Raw genomic sequence first — 24,432 nt, 5'->3', positions numbered from 1 at the left:
TCCTCCCGTCGCTGGATCCGCGCCATGCGTAGGCAGATTTCGCCGATTAGAAGGTGATGGTCAGACGCGATGTCGGCGCTGCGTTTATTCCGGACATCAAGAAGGCTCCGTCTCCATTTTCGACTGATGCAGATGTGGTCGATCTGATTTTCGATATGTCAATCATGGGAAACCCACGTGACTTTGTGCACTGGCCGATGGGAGAAGAGTGAGCCCCCGATCACCATGTCGTTATTGCCACACAATTCTGCAAACAGCTCACCGTTCTCGCTCATTTCGCCGAGACCATGGCGTCCCATGTCACCCTTTAGAACCTTATCCACGACGGCATTCAGTTGACTGTAAAAATTCTCCTTGTCTTGTAGCTCGGCAGCATCGGTTGGCGCATAACATTGAATAATGGTAAGGTTACGAACCCGTGTTCTAAATCTGGCAACGATTATCCTCTCATTAGGCTCCCACTTGATGAGCGCAGCACTTGCCTGGACGCTAAGTAGGAAACCAACTCCACGATGGCGGGGAGCGTTTTCACCTCAAATACCAGAGTATAATAGTACCTGTCCCGACGGCAGTTTGTGTTCTCCAAAGTTTGGCCAACGAACTTCACTCAGCCCCAGGATAGTTGTAGTATATCTAGATAACATTAACGAAAGTTAACGAAACAATCATGTATTTCCGGTTAGGTTGATAGAGGTCCTATCAGGCAACACTAATGTAAATTATATAAAAGCAGAACAACCCATTGTATCGGTCTCTTTTTCCTTGACCGCTCTCGAGCAGATAACACCACTGTAAATATAGGTAAGAATAAAGTGCTAGATCGTACGAGTGTGTTTCACTACATAACCTCCGAATGCCCCCGAATAGAACAGCTTCATGCGTCGCGCCTCGTTGGCGAGTTGTGCCAGTTTGCCCTCCTGGGCTAACGTCAATACATTCCATGATCCAATTCGTGTCCGTTGTTTTGCGCTAAAAGTCGTTGCCGTTAAATCAGTTCGATGTCTTTCTCTGTTGGTTTCTGTAACAATTGTAAAGGTTTCAGAGACAGTAGGTGGTTGGCCTAAGGTCTCCTATCCGCCGTGATGGGGCTGCCATCTTAGGTGTAGCTTCCGGGGAAGAGCATTTCTTATTCAGCCGCTGGATGCCAGTCAGACGCTGTTTGAGCCGCACCTCCATGGTGAACAGACGCTCGGGTTGGCGAAGCATTTCCTCTATCACCGTGCTATGGTTACCGCGCCTCTGAGATTGTCGAATTGACAACATTGCCATGCCAACCAGCTGTGTCCATGTTTCAGCTGGCAGTCTTTTGTGATCATATGACTCTTGGAGGCGTGAGGTAGGAACTTGTGAGGAATTCAGATCTTTATTTATTTATTTATTTAATTGATTCCATCAACAGGCTTCAATAAGCCCCAATGATGTTAAGTAATACAAAAAACAACATGATTGTCTGTGCTTAAAACTTAAACATTACACTGCTATTCACGGTTACCTGTGCCCGAAAATATCGAGGTGAAACTACGGCGAAGCGTCTGACGTGGTACGTGAAAATCGAACACTGAGGCAACTCTGTTGAAAACTCGCTGCAGTCCGTTTATTGCTCCATTCATTCCGTAGTTCGTGCGACGAAAGGGAAGTCTCAGCATAAGACTGTTTCTTAGTGCACGTGGTCGTACATTCAAATCAATTTTTTCGAGGATAGTAGGACAATCGATTCTCCCTTGCAATGTATCGGCAACAAGTAAAGCCCTTGCAGCGTCTCTTCGGGTCGAAAGAGTTTCCAAACCAATCAGCTGACATCGGCTTTCATAGCTAGGCAAACGGAAAGGATCTCTCCAAGGCAATTTAGCTCAAATTGATCTTGCTATTAAGTGGAGCTGCATACAAGACAAGATCTTTGAAGAGATGGTGGCTACCTTACATACATACATACATGTATCTATCTAAATGTCTGCTCTCTCATCATTGTACTTTTTGTGTTGTAGTGTCGCCCTCAACTATCAGTTCATCAGAGAGATTCAAAGCACTATCCCGTCACCACAGTACATCTCCTACAATTGTCAATCGTCGAAAAACAGCAACTCACCGGTGAATGAGATAAATATAATTTGGAGAGGGGATCAGATTGCATCCAGAATTGCTATTTCAAATATCCGACTCCTGATTTTTTATAGTTCACTGTACTCTGCTAAACAGAGTGGCTGAAATGATCAGCTTTGCTGTACATAGCGCAATCGATTCCATAACTTTAAATTCCAATCTCATACAACACTGGCCTTTTGAAGTTTGTATGGCATTTACTATGAGAAAACTGAACTTTCCGATCTCCTAGTTCCAACCATTAGCCATAATGCTTAACTTATTTGGTTGATATCTGTAATTATAGAACATATTCACAGCTACAACTTTGCTTAAGACAACATTTCAAGCTGAAAAATACATTGATCGATTCTCTTCATCGACTTTCTCTTTCGTTAATAACTTTAATAATAACTGAACTGTTTCTTGGCGTGTTTGTCTATAAAATGCTAGATAGTAGCTTGTTTAGTCGATCTATCTGCTGATATTAACTGGGAATGTATTAACATGACCGCGAGGATGCAAAGAGAAAGTCGACGAAGAGAATCTGTCAATGTTACTTAGGACCTAATGCAATGTTCAGCTTGACGTCTGAAAAGTAATTAGTCGATTTTGTAGCCCATTGCCTACACGGTAAGAAAAAAATACCCAACGGCCAGTTCACTTTTACCTACTTTTGACTAGTTTGTCTGCTTTTCTCCTTCTAATGTTGTTAAAAACCGAGTTAAAAACGGAGGAGCAAAACCACCCAACAGGGGTAGTAAAGTGTGGAAACCCAACGTTGAGTATAATCATATTTACCTACTGTTGGGTACAACTAACTTACTTTTGGGTAGAAAGCTAGTGGAAAATTCCAAACGAATTGCACACAAGAAAATGAAAATTTCTTTGACCCGCTTTACCTACTTTTGGGTTCCTGCACTATAGTGCCGAGATGAGTGAAAAGAACTTACTTTTGGATACTTTTTTCTTACCGTGTATAGCCTATAGAAAAGGGTTGTTCATCGATACAAGAAAGCTTCAATCTATGTTTGCCTATTTTTACGCTTCAGGATGCTATTATGACCCACAAAGCAGTTACATATATAAGATTAAGAACATTATATTTGTGATAGAGGCTTTTAGTAACTCAAAAACATGAAACAGCCCCTCCATATATGCGGTTGGTGGTACCGTGCACCCACCGCTGTTTTTCGGTTGTCATTAAACTAAGCAATGCAAGCGATGACGAAATTAGTTTTTTTACATACCCCCCAAAAATCTGGAACATCTCTGGTGGCCACTGACCACTATGAATTCCCGGCAATTGCATTCGGTTACTTAAAAAAACGGTTTATTTTTCGAAAACTTAATGCCATTTGAATTTGGTCCCGATCATTTTGTCTATCCCCTGTAAATGGTAATTAACTTAAAATATAAAAATTATTGGTAATAGTCTTAGAAGAACCATGGAACAAAAAATTGTGTTTCATATGTTTTCCAAGCATACACATTTTAAGCATCTGCTTCCAAATTTTCCCCGTAATTACGTTGCCTTAGTTCGCTTGAAATGTGAATAATGTATAATGTATTTTATGTTCTCCGTACGCATCTGTTCCGCACCAGTGGCTACTACTGCTCATGCTGCTGTAAAAATTTGATTCCTTCTGAATGTTCAAGAAGCAGCGCTGATTGATGGTATTTAGGGAAAGCATTTCGCGTAGTCAATTTGCCGATTTATCCGATTCTAAGGAATAATATCTTTGAAGAACAGGTATCACGTAAATATGTTAAACGTTGAATCAACTTGGGAGCTAATTTAGTGAGAAGCTCTCTCCTATTTACCTGGACTTGATGCTTTTAGACGAGCTTTCGCCTGCTTTCCACTTTAATTGAGACATTTCTTTGCCAAGTAATGCATGCATTTGTAAATTATGTGGCAAGCACAATGATACTCTCTCTATGCCCAGGGAAGCTGAGAACATTTACAACTTGAAAAAGTTCCTAGGGCGGACCGGGAATCGAATCGGAATCTATCTGAGTCGCTTATTTAGCGAGAATAGGTGTATCTTCTATTTATTATTATTATAGTCGCTTTCTAACACTTTTGGGTTATTCGTAAATTGTTCGGGGATGAGCTTTGAACTCGTGAATTTGGTGTGAGAGGTATGGATGCTAACTACTACGCCGGAGCCGTCCCCTAATAATAAGTGCATCTATTTAGAGTACAGTTGAGCCTTTGCAATCATTTTTTCAAAACTAGCTATGAAAAAAACAACTTGCTTTTGAATACTATAATGCTTATTGTTTTACAAGAAAAAAAAGTTCAAGCCATTTCTGGTAACTTTGCGACAGATAGCTGGGACCTTCGCCAAAGTGGTAGTTTTTTTTTCTTAGGGTAATTATAAGCATTTAATCTTTATCTTTTCGATCAATTGGGATTTGAGCAAAAATTAATTTAAATTTGATTTGTAACTTAAAAAGAATTTACGATGATAGTGATCCCAATGTTTGCTAAAGCGATTGTGATTCGTAAGTGGTAAATCCAGAGAAAACGATGATTTTAATGATACTTCAATAATCAATTAATTTCTCATAGCATCGTTATTTTACAACCCGATAATTCCTCGAATCGCTGGTTCACATAAGGGTACAGGCTCATATTTTGAGGTCATGATTGATTCATGGTGGTATGAATCAGGATGAAACACCAGTATCTAAACATGGTCCGTTGGATCCACCCACACCAGCGCGTGTGTGATAAACAACTTTTCCGAATCATGAATGCAGACTTAGCAATGAAACGATTTATGTACTCACGCAGTCTCGAGTAGCAACCGATCAAAACAGTTATAAATCAATGTTTTATGAGATTGGTGGATTACGTTTATGCAAAGGTCAAATACTTTGCCCTATTGCAACCACAATTTGACCTTTCAAATTATATCAGATTTGAATGTTTTGCATGGCAAGGTAAGGGAAAGGAATCTTATAAAACTTTTATTTGCCAAATTTAATTGAAATTTTAGACAAGCTGTATTCAGAAATTAAAAGCATTTTTAAATTTATCTCCCTCCTCTCATTACATATTTATTTTGCATGGATAAGGCTGCTAAAGACTGTTCTGTTTATGCCTTAAATAATGTTTCATAGCTTGATTCCTTTCTACTCAATTACGTACATGTGTTTCAAAGCCGAAAAGCTTTACAGAGGACACACTTCATAAACGTCTCACGAGGCACTGAAGGTTTTTAACAGTGTGCTAGAAAAGTTCATTCACAAAATTCTCATCCTAGATGAATGCAATCTAAACGGTAAGCGCATGCGTCAGATCAAAGCACTGTAAGAAAAAAGAGCGGTATTTTTCACACTTCTTTGCTCCTTGCAGACAGGACCGGTATTTTGCATTTCTCTTGATAATCCACGTGATAAACATATCAAAACAGAACTGAAAAAGGGTCTAACATTTTTTGTAAACAATGCCTTCTCTAGATGATTTCTTGAAAGTCAAGACTCGCCCAAATAAACCAACAGACAGAGTGTCTTGAATTCATAGAAATAATCGAGAGAAGTGTTTAGTTTACAAAAGCTTTTAGACCCTTTTTCCAGCTCTGTATTGAAATGGTCTACTCTTCTGCACAATAAATCAGAAAACGATTTATTTTTAAATCTTGAGATGATGTCATTCAATCACAATGAAGCAGCAAACACAAATAAAATTCAACTAGATGGAAGATGGAAAGCAGCCGTGTGGCGAAATCGATTGTCAGTGGTACATTGTATTTTCAACCGGGATGGCATGTCGGATCTCTGATTGGGATTCAAAATCGAACTGAAATAAATGCCCACGTGATGACGAATGAATGGGTGCGTATATTTTACAGCTGACTAGATTTAGTGTATCGTCGTTGCCGCTTAATTTTACCTAGAAATTGAGCCTTGAACGACACAAGGTCTACTAGGAAGAGTGAAACGCGAACATTAGCTTTCTACGGTAGAAGCCAGCAGTCATTATGAATATGTTTTTCTCAGTGCTATCGTAATATGAGTAGGCACGTTTAATAGCTCTTGCGTTGCCAATAGACAGGAAGAAGTTCAGGCGGACACGCTGGAACCGGATGAACATGTCATCGTATGAAGGAGTGGAATTTTTGTTTCATGAAACTAAAGGAGTATGACAGAAAATATGCATCAAATGGTACATGAGATTTGTAATCAATATATATCAAATGTAAGAATGCGACTCATGTAGATACCACCAAGGTTAAATAGACATGCAACATGTTTTCGCAAGTTGTTTTCTACTTTTATGAAATCCCCCGAGTGCAATTGACATTCACCGGCTGAGTCCGTTTGAAAGTTGACGTGAGACTGTGTGGATGTTTTTATGATGTCAAATAGGAAGTTTGGGTCGTTTTGGATGCTTAAAGCTGTCTTCAGACATGAGCGTGCACGGGCGGAGCGTCACTCTCATTACGTTCAGTTTCATTTGGAAACATGAATGCCCTCAGCGAGTTAAATTATCATAGATTTATTCATCATGGTCTCCACCACCGAGCAAAAAATTCTGCGCAACAAGTTTGAAATGTCAAATACATTCTGAAAGAGTCTTCTTTTTCAATGACGTTAGGCGAAGTGTAAGTCTTATTTTATTGAACGGTCGACAAACGGTCGGCAAGGTTTTTTTGAACAACCCCAATGAAATAAATTTATTTTCTCATGCGGCATATGGCCACCTCAACGAGTTATTGACCCATCGTGGTCAGAAAAGTGTCACAACTTTTTCCTTCTTCAATCGATGTCCTAATAAATATGGGCGTATCATGCGCATCGATTTCGATGATGGCTATAAAGAAGGGGTGTACGCCGGAACTATTAATATTTAGTGCTCTATAAGACAGACCTTACCTTTCTAAAAAACGTGGCAATGAAAATCCCTTAACTATCAATAGAATCCATAAATGAAGCAATCAAAAAGAATAAGAACTTGTAATGGCTACACAATTTACTTTCAAACAAGATGAGGTGCTACGTATCCTACATTAGTTTGCACGCGGACAAGGTCGTAAAAACACCAACTCATGTTCGCTTCATAGCTTCAAAGATATATTGACCATTAATGTACAAGCGCGGAATAAAAAATTCATCCATTCATCATCGTGGCTTCATGTACATGGGAATCCATCAACACATATTGCGCATCAAGAGTAATTGTGCATACCCATTCCTGCTCAGCGCTCATCACCGCGCTTTGAACAGCACGCGTACCCACATCAGGATCCAAGTGGGCCCTACGTCGCGTCGCTAGTGCTGTCAAGCCGCATTGCATACAGTAAATTTGAGTTGATTTTGTTTCATTCTCTTACCCTCTACTGCTGTGTCTGGCACATCACGCCATGGTTGGTTGGTGTGTCTGTCTATCCGAGTTCTATTGTTGAATCAGCATTGCACTAGTAGCGGCGGTTGAGTCCTTCAGGGTGAGGTGCTCAATGTTGGGGATCTTCCGGTTGATACAGTAGTAGACCACTCCTGAAGTAGCGTGCCTACCTTGCTTAACTTTTCCGTGTTTCGTATCCTTTTCTACCACCACCGCCACCTAGCCACCACACATTAATATTTGAAGTATACACGAAATGAAAATAATGGAAAACAGAGACGGGGAAAATAAAAGCTGGAAAAAGTTGGGCTCAAAGTTCAGTCTCGAGCAGAAAGGATCCGTGGTCGGCGGTCAGTCTACGTGTTAGTCCGGAGGGTCCGGTTGTGGCATATTTCTAGACAAAACTCATTTCCCTTTTCTAGAGCAATATAGGACCCAAGTGAGCGGATTAAAAGTTGTATCTACATGTCAAGCTGGGGAACGCAGGCATGATTCGTTGTGAAGTGAAAACCATTCTTCATCGCATGTAGGATTTTCCAACTGTATGATAAATACAAATTCAATTGGTTGGTGAGGAGTGGTTTACAAAAGTTTAAATTTGTATAACATGGATTTGTAAACGTTCATCAACCATTGTAGTGCACAATACTTTGGGTTCACTGTTCGCTGATTAATCACAAAGCTTAATTCCATTAGTGCTCTGATGTGCCATAAATCGTTACATACGCTTAAATAATCTATGAATAACCTATAGATGTAGCCTTCTTAATACATCGCCCTGCCTGTGGGTAAATATTACTGTCACAATCGTTGACATGACATGGTCATGGCGTGTCGAATACAATTAAGACAGGCGTAATTTTCTATCGAAATGGAAGGGTTAAGCTCTGGAAAAGTTTCTTGAACTAACGTGGCATGTGTAGTGTTTGAATCGATGTTCATTTAATTTTTGTGCTTAACAAAATTCCTTCCTAGAAAATGACAACATTAATTAGTAAACTAAATTTCATCCGTCGCTTAATTTAGTGTGCCACTTTTCACAGCCTCCTCTGCTTATCTTCGGGCTCCGTTCAGTGCGAGACGACTTCCAGAAAGTGCTTCAACTGAGTGAACAGGAAAGCGAATAAAGTGAAATAGTGCTAAGTGAGTTATCTATATATCTCATACTATAATCAGGCCGGTGTGGAAGCAGCAAGCGTCTGCACAAAAGAACTCCACGGATGCTGATGGTGATGAATGTGTTAAGGAATCAAGAGTAAAATGTCATTGATTCGATAATGTCAATTGTGAAGAAATTGCACCCACTCCTCTGAGGAAAAAGTGAATATTAACCCTATAGACGCAACGAGATATGGCATCACAGTCGGCTCCCGGTAGTGGGAATAATATTCCTAGCAGCTCCAGCAGTAATTCATCTCTTACAAATGTACATTCCGACGAACGGTTGGTGGTAAGTATTGTAACCTTAGGTTAACACCTCAGTCAGCGATGTCACAAATACCGATTTTTTACACGAAAAAAGTTGGGAGCCTCTTGTTTATTTTGATAGTATTAAGAATTATTAACTTTTTGAACCAGTTTTTGAGCTAACAAATTTGTACCAGTACCTTACGCTAGATCAAAATAAACAAGGGGTCCCAACTTTTGCCGGGTACGAAGATCGGTATTTGTAGCATCGCTGACCTCGGCAGAGATGGGTTGTAGAGATGTTCAATTTATGAACAATTGCATTGGATCAGGTTTTGTCTTGCGTATTTACCGACAAGGTTAAATAGTGGGCAAAACCCTTGCGAGAAATTTTGTGATTTTTTGTTTACATCATCTACTGATATCACTGTGCAACATGACTTTCCAGGACAGGAACATTTGACCAAATATTACATTCTTATGGGCTCCTGAACTCATGTCTAGAATTTACTCTTGCCCTGGGTAATGTGGAATGATTTTTTTAATGCTGGCTGCGCAGAAATAATCAATTCATCGCCATCAGTTGGCAGCAAACGCTGTTAAGTTGCATTAGTGCAAAGCCCAATCGTTACTCTTCCATTTTTGTTTACGTTCGTGCTGAGCCCGCAGCGCTTGGGTAATGGAACTTGTCTACGTCACTGTCAATCCGAGATCCATATTCGTGGCTAATCTGCCTTAGCTGGTCTGATAATTTGGACACCATCGATTGTCTCTCTTAACTGTACCTACTTCTTTCTTTTAACTTTCTTGTGATCTCCTGAGTTTAACTGTGCATAATATAAGGTGGAGCACTACTTCGGCATATGGGACCCATTTCCGTCGTACGCGTCAAAAATAATGAAGGCAAACACTTAAATTCAACATTGATGCATCAAATTCTTTGCTCACGAGTTAAATAACGAAAGTAAACTGAGGTGTGTGTGTGTGTGTGTGTGTACAATCTAACCCCCACTGTCCGGCAGTGTTATTATGGAAGAAAACTGCTTTTTATTACCCTTCAATTAAAGCAGGTTTAGTCCGGGAGTTAGAAGGTGTTAGCTCTATTGCAGCTCCAGTGACCCATTTCAGAATGCCTGGTAATTCACGACCACTCCGAGGTCACTTTTACTTACAATAAGCCCCGCATGTTCACTCTACCTTTATCAAATGGATAATGGTATCATAAACACACTTCCAGATTCAAAAAATATTATTTCCAAATCTGGCACGTATATAGTTTTGAAATTTGTTTAACTGTAATAAAACGATTTGAATGGACATTTCTTACCAATTTTGTTTCGAATACCTCTTGATTCATCTGCTGGCAGAACTTACTGCACCTTACCGGCGACCAACTCGTCTGCCGCAAAAGCAACAACGCCTAAATCTCAAGGCTCTCCGGACGTCCCCTCGAAAATGCAATCGAGATATGTATAAGAACAATCTTCAACTGGAATGAACTCACCAAATCAATACAGCCGGGAGTACATTCCCAATGCTTATTTTTTTCTCGCATGCCCGTCGTCGTCAAACGGCAAAAAAAAGGGAACTCGTTGAGCAATTTTGTGATACGGAAGTTTCACTGAACATAAACCGCGAATTTACGAACTTCACCACTCCCAACTCTGCAAAACACGTTCAGAAGCACTTTTGGTACACTTTCGATCAATTTCTTTCGAACACACAAAAAAAAGTTTCAAGCAGCGAGTCAACATCAACACCGATTGTGCCGAACTCTTTCACGCACCTTGCAGCGCGTAAATAAACTGAAATTAAAAATTATCACTCGCGATGCCACTAATTTCTGGTCCGGGAGAAAATCAAATAACGTAGATTGCGACATTTCTTCTGATGCTTGCAAACATGTTGAATCACGTTTTCTTTCTCTATTCTAAAACTTCCCGGAAAGCGAGAAAACTACCAATCACACACGTATAAACGTCCGGGAGGCAGAGCGCCAGCGCTAATGCAGCCGAAAACTATGAACGCGAACGCACCACAAAACAGAGAACAAACAACCGTATCCAAAGGCGCTCCAATTTAGAATCAAATAACGAAAGTAAACTGAGGTATGCCGAAATGGTGCCACGCCCTACTTATGCCCTAACACGTTTTTAAGGTACCGTCCTTTTTATTAATTTTGCAGGATCCAGGGTCTCTAGTAAAATGTGTATGGTTATTTTGTTTAACATCGTGTTCCAACCCATTTGTGAAATAGTTCTATTATTTGGGTTATCGTTTACGCATGGTATTTTTTATTAGGGATGGCCACTTATTCAAGAAATTAAAATGCCTATTTTAACCCATTTTTTCCTGGCTGCTCAACATATATTTACCGGTTTCATATATTAAAATTACAGCCGCATCATGCTATTAAAGCTGCAATCTGACGCCAAATGCTAATTTCTCTTTAAATTGGAAATACATTGCTCACATCTAACATAAAATTTGAAAAAGACGTATTAGTTTACGTGAAAAAACGTGTATCGCGCTTTTTGAACGCTCCGTAGCTCACCTACGTAATCCAAGAACAAGGAATGGGAGACTTCCCCCTATATGAGAAATATGATAAAAAAGGAATACCGTCATGATTGATTTTAGTCATTGATGTCACTGTAAAAAAAGAAATTGGATTTTATTTTGAATGCAGAAAACCGGTGAAGATCCCTTTCGACTACCCTTTCGTTGCAAACACAAAATATATTTTCAGAATTATTAAATTTTATCAGATTTTAACAGGAGGAACGAAATAAACAAATCCGCATTCACGTCATCGAAAATAATCATAGAAAATCTTTTTTTTAAGTAGATTACGTCTCACGGAAAGGTACAGGGGTAAATCAAAAATCTAAAATTGCGACCGTCACAAAAACGTGTCAGGTTTTGAACACTTATAACTTTGTTATTTATAGATGAAATTAAAATACAAATACACCAATTCATAGGAAAAAAACTCTGCAAATCTGCTGAAATAAATTCTTTTCAAATTTTCATAAAAAATTCTGAATAAATTACAAATAAAATTTAAGGGTTGTGTCTTAGACACGATCGCAGTGTGACGTAGAACTACGCAAAGTTGTATGTCATGCATTTTTGATTATTATACTTTCTCTTAAATGTTTCAAGTATTTCAATGTTTCGGTTATGGTTCAAAACTAGCGACAATTCATGTTAGCATAATCAGACCACGGTTCATCTTACGCATGAGATAATGTATTTCAATTTAATGTAATGGTTAAGAATTGACCGAATTTCCCCTACATAACTACCTTGGATTGATCAATGTTGAGCTATTTTGCTGTGATCAATGTACACTAAATTTTACATCGACTACACTATTTCGTCACACATTTTTTTTGTTGATTTGCACCTCAGTATAGTACACAAATACGCCATGCACGTTGTGGAATAAAACTATTGCCAAAAAATACATTCATTTTTTCAGTAGCTCCATCATTAGTTTTAAATTAGGTTTCTGAAGCAAAGAAGAAAGTGAAGATTGCATTTTATGATAACGCAACAGGCAGTTGTTTTACATGTCAGAAGACGGTACTTTAAATATTGAACAAAATGTTGGTTCATATGTCAACGAAGTAGGGGAGGAAGGGGTATAACGGTCATACGGGGTTTAAGCACCTCTTTGTTCTCCAATTTGGAGGACAACCCTAACATAAAATTACCATGCATCATCATTATGTACTTTACAGCTCGTTCGTAGAATGATTGCAAAATAGAATACTGTGACGTTTCTCAAGTTAAACCTTTGGTTTCCAATAAGTAGGTGCTTAGTACAACATTATTTAAAAATAGGGGATTCAGCTATTGAATTTCAAAGTCAGAGAAAAAGCTCGTATACAGGTTCTCCACCTGTTTAATGTTTTGATAATAAACATCATAGTTAAGGTACACCGGTGCAAGTTAAAACAGTTCGTGTATCTCTTAGAAATAATCTCAGTGATTATTCACTTCCGCTAAGTGCTACATCTACCGTTTCAACTACCCCACGCGTTTCTACTTGCCCCGGTGTAGGGTAATGGATTTTGGTTGGACCTATTCATGTCATTTTCGCTCTGTGTCTAAATGTATGCCGTGTTTATTCTATGAATATTACATATGGACATGAAAAATGTGTGTTTGGTGAAAAAGTCTAACTTTCTTGTTTCTATTAATACTAAAGAATGAACAATGTTCTCAAAATAGGATTTATTGAAACACGGGTTCGTAATCACACAAGCATTCCTGAGTAATTGCGCTAATTGAAAACAGTAGTTAGACAATTTTTTGGGATTCTTGCTCACCTCCCTTCCCCCCCCCCCTCGTAGTTAATGAACAGCCCCTTAGTTGAACGGGACCCAAGTCACCTTGAACCACTGACTTGCTCCTGCTTAATGCAGGACCAAACGCCACGCCGTCCGCTGTTTTATATCTTTTCAGAACGATGTGCAACCAAGTGGTACTCGATTATGATGACTAGGTTTGAAAAAAAAACGCTTATTTCATGAAAACAGTGATAAAATTATCATTTGTACATTTTTCAAAAGTTTTATTACGAAAAATTGGAAAAATATTTATTTCAGCAGGTTGGTAATGTAATATCCTGTCGATTGGCGTATTTGGATTTTAATTTCATCTATAAATGACAAAGTAACAAGCGTCCAAAACCTAACACTATTTCACCACACACATTTTTTGATTTGCACCCCAATATAGTCGACAAAGACGTAGTTCTACGTCAAAAAGCGATAAATTTATCTCTGTTTTCATGAAATAAACGTTTTCCCTAACCCAGACGCCATAGTCAAGTACCAAGTGGTTGCTCATCGATCTGTTTGAAGCTGTAAAGATATAAAAGAGCACTGCTGTCACACCTCCGCTCATTTTCGCGTCGGGCTATGATGCATAACTATGATGCATACTATCAAAACATTTAACAGCTGGAGAGCCTGTATACGAGCTCATGCTCTGATTTTGAAATTGAATACCTGAATCTCCCTTATTTTCTATTAATGTTGTACTAAGCTCCTACTTATTAGAAAACAAACGTTTAATTTGAGAAAAATCACTTCTACTTCTGCTGTATTTAAAATCAATCACCCATATTCTCGTTTTCGTTCGATCCTTTTTTCCACAAATGTATGAAAAACACGAAAAATGCACGAAAATATCACTAAACAGTTAACGTAGTCTACGTCAAACATGCGTTCGTGTATTGTACACAACCCCTCATTTTTTTATTCCCTGTTTATCCTTCTGTCTATCCCAGTCTATTCTCGGGACAAATTTGGCTGGAAGTTAAAGGTAAAGGGAAAGAGATTTGAATTAAAGTATGCTAAGTTGAAGGTTATATATGTAGTAGACTGATGCAAATGTTGACATTTTCGCTCCACAGTGCTCAAAAGGTTCCAAATCGGGTCCTGATTAGTCTCCCAAAAATAAGAACTCATTTGAAAAGAAACTGACTTGGCACAAACCATTTGAAGTTTATATGGAAATTACTATGGGAAATCCAAACTTGTTGTTCATTGTCTTCTTACCTTTTTCCACATTGCACTGTTCAAAAATTCAAAAGCTATAATTATGGAAAATTTTCTCAGCTTCAACTTAGCAGAATATAGTTGTTGAGCCAAACGCCAAATAAAATAGTTATTAATTGTTTGTCTTATGGCATGATCAGGCAGCTGTTTTGTGAGCAACACTGTATCTTGCAGTGTGACATAGTAGCCATGATGTTTGTGCTCTATTCCAAGCGCCCGAAACACTAATGTTGCCTGCTGAACAGTTGATTGAGCATAATCGTAAGACATTAGTTACTTGAATTATTGATAGCTTTTGATGCTTACATTATATTGAAAAGTGGTTCAGGACAAAGTTGTAGCTGAGAAAATTTTCTACAAGCTCAGATATCATATCATTTTTTATGTTCAATCGTTATGACCATTTTAAAAAGTGACAGTTTTTCCGAATCAACCTCTACACTAACTAACATGTTAATTATTAGAAGGGCATTAGGCCAAGCTTTGAAAATCTTTTAGAAAACAATTATACCTACGAACATTTGAATAGTCTACTAAAATTAAGCTTATTTTTTGTTTATTTCCCCATAGGCATCTCGTGAAGGTATACGTGGAGCTTACTAGAGTAATCCTTTTCTATCCGGAACATTATGCTTCACGACTCAGGTTTTGACTAATTATTCCCATACCTCTTTCCCCAACCCCACTCGGTTTTCCAGCTCGGTTTAGTTTTATTTTTCAGTAAATATATAATCGTATTCTATTTTACGATTGAAAAACGTACTGTTTATATCTTGGCCTTTAACTTGGCTTTAATGTGAAAATGTTTCTGAACAAATCCATTTCAGTTGTTTGAGACACCTTTTTGTTTCTACACGTCAACCGAAATATTAAAAAAATATAGTAATACAGCAGTGTTGCTAGTTTTGCTTGAATGTCATGTAAATTTCTTCCCATGGGTGCCAATTAGTGTGCCCAGGTATGACCATAATATACCGAACTTGTTTTCGGTACACTATGCCACGTGACCAATCCCTTGTTCCAACCAGATTTTAGTTAGGTAGTTTGATAAAAAAAAAATTACACATTGCTCAGTATTGGACGTACCTCCTGAGATGAAAGACTGGCGCACAATGTATAAGTTTCCGTGTTTTTTGACAGATAATGCATGGGCTAACTGTCAAAAAATCTGAAAACTTACCCATTGTGCGCTGGCCTTAAGGTTGTCGAGGACCGAAAATCGATTTTTCCTTATTCATTTGTGGTCAATTGCTCCACGTATACCTACAGAAGTACAAAAATGAGATCAGCGGACTTGAAATTCGGAGGAAATCGACGATCTGAAAAGAACTGCCATATGTGAAATAGCACAGATATGAGGTCCCTAAAAGAATTGTATGGTTATTTTGCTTAACGACGTGTTCGGGGTATCTTCCAAACCATGTGTGGAAAAGTTCGACTATTTGGGTTATCATTCATTTAAAGTATTTGTTCATTAGGGGTGTAAAACATCTATTTGTTTATTTGTTTATTTGTTTATTTAATAATTCAACTGACAATTAATGTCTTAATGAATAAAACTTAATCTAAATAGTTATGGTCAACGAAACGAAAACGGTCAAGTAACCGGTGACGAAACACATTTGCTGATACGTTAAAGTCAAATTCGCAATAAAAGTAGTTAAATTGTCGGCTGATTGCACGAATTGGCTCATTCTGCGTATAATTTCTGCCTCGTGGCTCCAAAAACAGAAATTCGCGTTGACGAAGAGGTCTCTCAGGAGCATACATATTTAGCTGGGCCAGCAACGTTGGACAGTCGATGTCACCCATGAGAAGCTTTCCAGCAAACATAGCTTGAGCGACCGTCACCACTAGCGGTTCGAGCACCACTAGCGGTTCGATGCCCAGAAGACGGCAACGCTCCTCGTACGGTGGCAGGTTCGATGAGTCACGCCAGTTCAAGAAACGAAGAGCATATCTCACAAACTTTCGTTGAACAGATTCGATTCTAACGATCCAAGTGGCTTGGAAAGGGCACCATACAACTGCACTTGATTCTAATATAGACCGCACAAGTGAGCAGTAAAGTGATCTGAGGCATAACGGGTCCCGGAACTCATCGGCAATTTTGAAAATAAAACCCAGTTGGCGATTGGCTCGGGAAATGATGTCGTTATAATGGATTTTGAAGGTGAGTCCTCAGTCCAGAGTAACACCGAGATCCTTTATTTGTTCTACACGGGCAATGCAACGTCCAAAGAGCACATAGTCAAACATAATTGGTTCGTTTTTATGGTGATAGGAGATGACGTTGCATTTTTCGATGCTCAGGCCCATCAAATTTCTCGTGCACCAGTCAGCGAAAATACATAGCATATGCTGGAGATCCCAACAGTCCGAGAGGCTTTTGATAATTTTGTAGATTTTGGCGTCATCTGCGTAGAAAAGATGACATCCAGATGGTAACAACAGAGCGATGTCGTTTAAAAAGATCGAAAACAGCAGAGGTCCCAGGTTGCTGCCTTGCGGGACTCCCAAGTTGTTTGAGAAAACATTTGAATCCGTCGCGCCAATCTTGACTCGTACAGAGCGATTCACTAAGTACGATCTGAACCATTTCACAGCCGTAGACGAGACACCTAGTATCTCCAACTTAGCAAGCAGGATTTCATGATCCACCCTGTCAAAAGCGGCTTTTAAGTCCATGTATGCAGCATCAACTTGCCATCCAGCATCCAAGCTTCGCAGACAGTCATAGGTAAACTGCACCAGGTTCGTGGAAACCGATCGCTTGGGGTAAAAACCATGTTGGTCCGTATCGATATAATTTTTACAGCACATAAACAGAGCATCATTTACAATAATCTCGAAAAGTTTAGAGCAGGCGCACATGGAGGAAATCCCACGATAATTAGCGACATTCCGTTTGTCTCCTTTTTTGTGAATTGGAAACAGATAGGAAAGCTTCCAGCGGGAGGGGAATTCACTTTGCTGTGCCGAGAAATTAAAAAGTCGCGCAAGTGGAAGGCAGAGGTTGACTGCACATCGTTTTAAAACTGACGAGGGAATTCCGTCAGGACCAGCGGCGAATGAGTTCTTCATTTTGCGTGTTGCGGCTATCACCATGTCTTCAGTGATGTGAGGTATGTCAAAACTAAAAACATCACGTGGCATCCCGGAGGTTGCGACCAACACCTGTGTCGGTGAAGCGGAAAAATCATGGAAGACTTGTTTGAATTGACGAGCAAACAAGCTGCATTTTTCACTTTCGCTGCAGGCCGTATCATCTCCGAGGAACATGGAACAAGGCAGCCCGGATTCTTTCCGTTTTGAATTTACAAACGACCAATAACCTTTCGGGTTCGACCGAAGGTTCGCTTCCGTGCGTCTCACGTGCCGATTATAGAGGAAGTGGCTGTAGTTTCGATAGCGATGACTTGCGAATTTAAACTGTTGCTTGTAGAACGGTAAGCGCGAGCTGCAGTACCTTCGGAGTGCGGCGGAGCGCTGACGTTTTAGTTTACGTAGGCGTGGGTTCGACCATGGAGGCTTCTGCGGGGGACGTCTTGCTGGGACAGTGCGGAGAATAACTTCTTTCAGCGCAGAGCTGAAACAATCCACAGCATCATTGACACTAGCGGCCGTTTCGATACAGTGCCAATCTATTTCCGCAAGCGCATTGTTCAATGCAGTGTAATCGGCCCGGCGAAAGTCCAGAAAGCAGCACTCGGAAAACGGTATATATTCAATTGGAGTGTATAAACTTAATGACACGACGAGAGCGGGATGGTCGGCATCTAGATCGATCAGTGGCTCAACCGGTAGAGAAACAGAAGTGTCTGGTAATGCTGAGTCATTTGCCAGAACAAGATCTAACAAACGTCTATTACGGTTGGGAAAAATGTTCGCCTGAGTGAACCCATGAATGTTAAATCCGTCCAGAAGTTCACAGCAAGCAACCGGCATATGCGATAGCAGAGGATCAATGAATGGTGTGTCACTGTCAGAGAAACACCACTGTAAACCAGCTTGGTTGTAGTCGCCAAATAGGAGAGCGGGAGAATTGGGGCACAATTGAGACGAAATCGAGCCCAACGAATTAACGTGCTCATGGATGATCGTGCAGTCGTTTTTTCGGTCGGGGGGTAGGTAGACTGCGCCTGCGCTGAAAATAATCGGCAGCCCTACTTTTGCTCAATAAAACAGATGAAATTATCCTTAATAAGTAAAGAAAATCTCCTTAAAATAGATCGGGTTGCTCTTCAAATGATTGATCAAAATACGTTAAAAAACCTTAAAATGCTCAGTAAATATTTAAAGTACGCTCCCTTAAATAGAGAAAACTGTACATTAAGCATTTGAAAATGCTCCTTAGTATGCACCGCTTTTCACCATTTTGGAAGGTAATTGTACCATATATCATCGGAAAAGCTGCTGTAGAAAGGTTAATAAGTACCATGAAATCAGCTGAAATTTTCAGTAAAAAATGCACAAATGCACACAATGATTTACTGAACATTACAGCTGATTTCATGGTACTTATTAACCTTTCTACAGCAGCTTTTCCGATGATATATGGTACAATTACACTTCAAAATGGTGAAAAGAGGTGCATGCCAAGGAACATTTTCAAATGCTTAATGTACAGTTTTCTCTATTTTAGGTAGCGTACTTTAAATATTTACTGAGCATTTTAAGATTTTTAACGTATTTTGATCAATCATTTAAGGAGCAACCCGATCTATTTTAAGGAGATTTTGTTTACTTATTAAGGAACATCGTCATTGTTTAATGATTCATTTACCTTTTTACCGAAAATAATCTCTCAGATTTATTTTCGCTCAGACCAAAATAAAAATATAAATTTTCTCTCCTATATCCTATTGTGAAATGTAGCACTATATTACATTGAGAATGGTTATCTTTTATGTTTACTGGCACGAGCAAAAAAATCTATGGGATTATTTTCAGCGAGTCTCCTTTTTGCAAAATGCCGTATTAGATGTTGCTATAGAATTGAAGCAACCTTCGCCGTGACAGTGGCTTCTATTTCCGTCATCTCTGTAATAACGGGCATAACCTTTTACTAGCATCTCCTTATAAAATAACGTTAAGATTTCCTGGAATGTTTTCACCCTAAATGTGATCCCGAATGATTCCAAGTAAATTTGATAAATTTCTGAATGAATGAACATCTCTACTATCCACCCGTGGAAAACTAGCGCCAGTCAACAAACGGACATTATGCTAATTTTATGCTAATTCATTTCCTACATTTCACCCCTGAACTAGGTCGCCGTAAGGATACGACCACTCAGCGACAGCAACGAGTCAAATTGCGTGCAGGTGGTCTCTCACCGGACGCTGCTGTTCGACGAAGGAAACCGGAACAAGCCAAAAAAGTACAACTACGACCATGTATTTGGCGAGAGCTCGACTCAGGTACGTTGCATGCGGTGGATGCATTTTTTGCGACTGTTGCCTATCTCTGATTCTATTAATCTCAGACATTGTTGCGCTATCATCAACGGTAGTTGGTTCCCTTTTCAAAATGATACCGAGATTGTTGATTTATGATCCAACTTTAGTGCCCAATGTTACACTGATTGCCGCTTCGCACTTGGTGCCTATTGTTGTGTTGGAGAATCACCTTGCGGCATTATGCGACGGCAACCTACCGTAGCCGGTATTGGTGTGAACGAAGAACTGAGGAAAATCGATTTTTTCGTTCTTGTTTTCCCGCCCACAGGAGGAGGTGTACAAAACGACCACGGCTTCCCTCGTGCAGGATGTACTGAATGGATACAACGCAGCGGTGTTTGCTTACGGGGCAACTGGATCCGGAAAGACTCATACCATGCTGGGACCTAATCCGAAACGAGCGGCCGCTGCTTCCGACCAAGGTGACACAACAGTCGCTTCCGCTAAATCACAGCAAGACAGTGGTCTTATGATCAAAGCAGTGGCGGATATCTTCAAATTTATCGAAGAATCCGAAAATCCGGACCATTTTAAGGTAAGCATTTGGTCGAGGCGTCACCTTTGAATTACTAATAAGGTAACCCACATTTAGGGTTCGGGTTATTCGAAAGCAGGGTAAACACAAGAACGCCAATTAGGTGAGTGGATGCAAATTGGTCCTATTTACTCATAAATTTATGTGTACCACCTGAGGAGACCATGGTGAGCAGCGCTAACCTTCGTTCTCCCAATCGTGTGGTCTTGGAATCGTACTTGAGGGGTCAATTCTTATGATTTCAATTTGACCTGTTTCGATACGAGTAACAGTAACATATTGTGGCTGGGAGTTTGTGGCGGAAAACTTTCTCTATCTGCTTCAAGGATAATATATGTTATCCCTGTATAGATTTTGCGCATATTGCACCAAAAATATTGCGTTAAAAATATTCCATTGGAATCTTTTTCGCTCGGTCCAGTAAAAAAAAATTACAATTGTGAATGTAACAAATTGCTACATTTTACAATAGAGAAATATATCGGCATTATTGGTGCTCGAAATTTTAAAATAATTAATGTTATTTTTTCTAGCATGAGCGAAAATTTTTTCGAGCGATTATTTTAGCGCAGGAGTCTACTTTGGTGCAAAATACTTGATATGGTGTGTCCCAAAAGTGTATGTTATGCATCTATATTGGATGAACGAACTTTACCAAAGTACCCAGCAAACGAAATAAGCTCAAGAAATCTCAAGAAGCAGCAACAATGTTCCAGCAATTGAAACCCGTTTTTAGGACTAAAGCACACAGTGACGGAATATCATAAAAGTTCTAAGGTGCCTCTTTTTGTACCAGCACTTGATCAAACAATCAAATATTTAATATAAGAGTGGTGCCGTGCATTTGTCATCACTAATGTATTCTTGTTTTAAAGAAGATGGCAAGAATTTTGTTTTATTTAAATCGAAACATGTCATGGAAATAGAACTAGGATTTCCTTACCGGGAAACAAATATCAAATAAAATTAACATATAAATTCATCTCGCTTTTGCCCAACCGTGCGAGCGTAACCTCTTTTGATTTTCCAACAACGGGGTGGCATTCAGCTATCAGACACGTTGTCAATTGGAATATCAAAAAGAGGAAACGATTCAATCGCTGTCGCATTTCTTCGTTTATTTTTTGTTTTACAAACTTCGGTGTGGGAATTTGATAACTTTTTTAAATTCAAGGAGCAAGTTGAACTTATAGGTAGCCGTATAATACATGGAGTTTTTGCAACAGCTAAAAAAAACTAAATTATTACAATTACATTAAAACAAAAAAAAACGTATGTTCTAATAACCTTTCTTTATGGTAGCTTATTATTCACCACAAAAAAAAAATCAGGATAACTCGTGGGAATCGTTTCTTTTTATCCGGTCACGGACATTGAATCTCTGTGGCTTCGATCCTTCGTTTGAAGAACACCAGAAGAACGGTAAATTCGCTCAATGGAATGTAAAAAGAAGTAAGTCACTGATCCCGTGTTCCTTTGCCATTTTCATCATTGAACGCACTGGATTCACCCGAGACTTCCTTTTGATAGCAGCGATTACCCTCGGAACCCGAGCTGACCTCGGACGACCTGTGGCCACCTTCGCGGATAGTTGTCCTTTCTTTTCTCGGTCTGAAACCCTTTTGACGGTTCACCAGGACACTCCCACGGCGATTGAAATGTCTTTTTGCGACATTTGCGCGTGGGACAAATCACGAATACGCTGCCACTTCGTCATGGTGTAACTGTCAAACTAAGTAAATTATTTTCTTTTATACACAGCCAACTACGGTATGAGCTATGGGCTACGTACATGCAAAGAACACCAAGTCATGCACAGGTGAAACGGGAACCTTATTTGTACGATGGGGCAAACATTATCACGCATACGGTAAATCGAGAATGCATATACATGTGAAAATTTAACTCATAGTTCTGAAAGGACTTTTAGGTTTGGCAGCTTGTGAGTAATTTCTCATCAATAAAGCAATTTAGTTCCGATATGACCTATACCCATATTAAATCAACCATAATGATGGGATGTTGCCTGATCTACTGACTAGATGAATTTATGTTAATCGAAGATATTCACCATCGCAAATAGGTTTCACTGATATGTTTATATGAAATATCGATTATCCCCATGGATTAATGCGCATCCACATGGATTAATGTGTTTTAATCACTTGCTGTGATATCGGTCTCAACCTAACGTCCGCTGCGCTCGAAAGAAAAACTTGGATAATAAATTATGTTGGTAATTTAAATCTTGTTTCAAAAATCCCGTATGGATTACTGTCGTTTGCATTATTGCCATGCGGCGTTTCACCGTCTGGCCGTGGCCGGTTTGTGAATTTTCGCGTTGGGGAAAAATTTACGCGAACGATAGCCGGAAAATGTTCTCTTTCTCGTTTTTTTTTTTTAAAGGCAGCTTGTGGTTCTCGTTCAAAATAATTAATGGATGTTTCAATAACTCTTTGAGAAATGGTGCGAATAATAAAATAATAATTCCTTCAGTGGATGTAAAATTGAAATGTGCAAATTGCGCAAATTATGGCTCATAATCAATTCCTATCATTTACATTTGAACCGTTTGTTTAAGAAAACACATAAGTCCAGTTTGTAATCGCATTTTAACCTCTTCGAAATGATATCCGAATTACAAAGATTGGAACACGCTTAGATATAACTAATTCAACTCGTGACGGAATACATCTTTGACATAAAGGAACATTTTATTAAAAATTAAGTGCTCTGAGACTGAAAAGTTTGTTACTCGACGAAGAGTACGTTTGATTGAGCTGAATTCAGCGTCTGTAATGACTCAATTTTATGTCAAAACTTACGTTCGTATATGTCAGTCTCAGAGCTCTTAAATTAAGATGATTTTTTCAGAGTGTGTAGTCCATTCCTGCAAATTAGTTCTGTTAAAACTGTACAGCTTTAGTACATCTAGTTCGACTAATAAGTGAAGACAAGCTATTACCAAGCCGATAGACAAGCAAATATTTCACGTTGGACTTTCATGGGCACCTCAAAGTAGATGCACTTAAATCGTGTCAAAAATATGGTGTAATATTACTTGCCAAAAAGGACAAAATTATAATTAATATCCCAAGTAACAATTCAAGCGGAACAGTAAGAACAGAAGCTGATTATTGGTTGATTTAAGGTGTACAAAGCTGATTAACTGTATCCCTATATTTCAACCTCAATAAGTTAGCTGATCTAAATATTGAACAAGCCTTATTTCAGCTAAACACTACTCCAAAAACCAGCTTTGATAGCCTGATTTGTTAAATGTAGTCAGTGTCACTCGTTGCATTTCCGGCATTTTAGTTCTTCTAAATTCACTGCCTACCTTTCTAATTACAAGCAGCGGCAGCAGTAGAGACAAGGTAGATGAGCTTTTTAGGAATAGCTACAGGTAGAAGTGAGCTGCGATGACGTCGGAAGCATTAACATTTGTATTTCTGTGTTTTGACTGCTATATTGCACTGAATTTTCAGACAGTATTCCAAAATTATAACTCAATTCTGGCACTAAAACAGCTTCCACATGACGATCGAAATAAATCGCCCACTTGTGTCCACATTGTGTTAACTACACTTGAAAATGAGAGAAATGTTTTACTGTCACCAATTTTTTTTTAATTTCTTTATTTGTACAGGCTCAATCGAATAAACTTTACAGAGCCAAGTTATAATTTTCGTTATACATAAACTGTCACCAGTTGTTGTTTACAATTCTGCCTTGCTGTAAAATACTCTTCCGGTTGCTGTTATTCAACTTGAATTTGACGTGAATTTTTTGCTTAAGTGGTCCAGTAGGTATAATTGATGCCTGTGAATCAGTGACTGCCGGTTCGAAACCCGAAATTCAAAGGTAAAATTTAGACTTATAATGACAATATAAATATGTAAAGCCAATTAGTTAGTCAGCACCTTGTTGCAGTCCCATAAAAATATATCAGATATGAAGCGGTCTTCAATTATTTTTTTTTAAACAAAGCTAGGAGGCTGAACAAAGGTTGGAAAAGA

General features: G+C 39.1%; 1 protein-coding gene across 2 annotated transcripts in view; it reads left to right on the top strand.

Annotated features, from left to right (window-relative positions):
• Positions 1-8,763: 8,763 nt before the first annotated feature.
• Kif19A (Kinesin family member 19A) overlaps positions 8,764-24,432 on the top strand; it is a 47,364-nt gene continuing 31,695 nt past the window's right edge. For both annotated transcript variants that reach the window (XM_065216784.1, XM_065216783.1), the window contains exons 1-3: positions 8,764-8,885; positions 19,690-19,839; positions 20,147-20,413. In XM_065216784.1, coding sequence (XP_065072856.1) covers positions 8,787-8,885; positions 19,690-19,839; positions 20,147-20,413 — 516 coding nt within the window. In that variant the 5' untranslated portion in view covers positions 8,764-8,786. The remainder of the gene's footprint in view (positions 8,886-19,689; positions 19,840-20,146; positions 20,414-24,432) is intronic.

Source organism: Ochlerotatus camptorhynchus, unplaced genomic scaffold (genome assembly GCF_037179485.1).
Source record: "Ochlerotatus camptorhynchus isolate MF236.1 unplaced genomic scaffold, CSIRO-AGI_Acam_v1.1 ptg000067l, whole genome shotgun sequence".
Lineage (NCBI taxonomy): Eukaryota > Metazoa > Arthropoda > Insecta > Diptera > Culicidae > Ochlerotatus > Ochlerotatus camptorhynchus.
The sequence above is the reverse complement of the archived record's forward strand: the minus strand, read 5'-3'. Positions and strand labels throughout refer to the sequence as shown.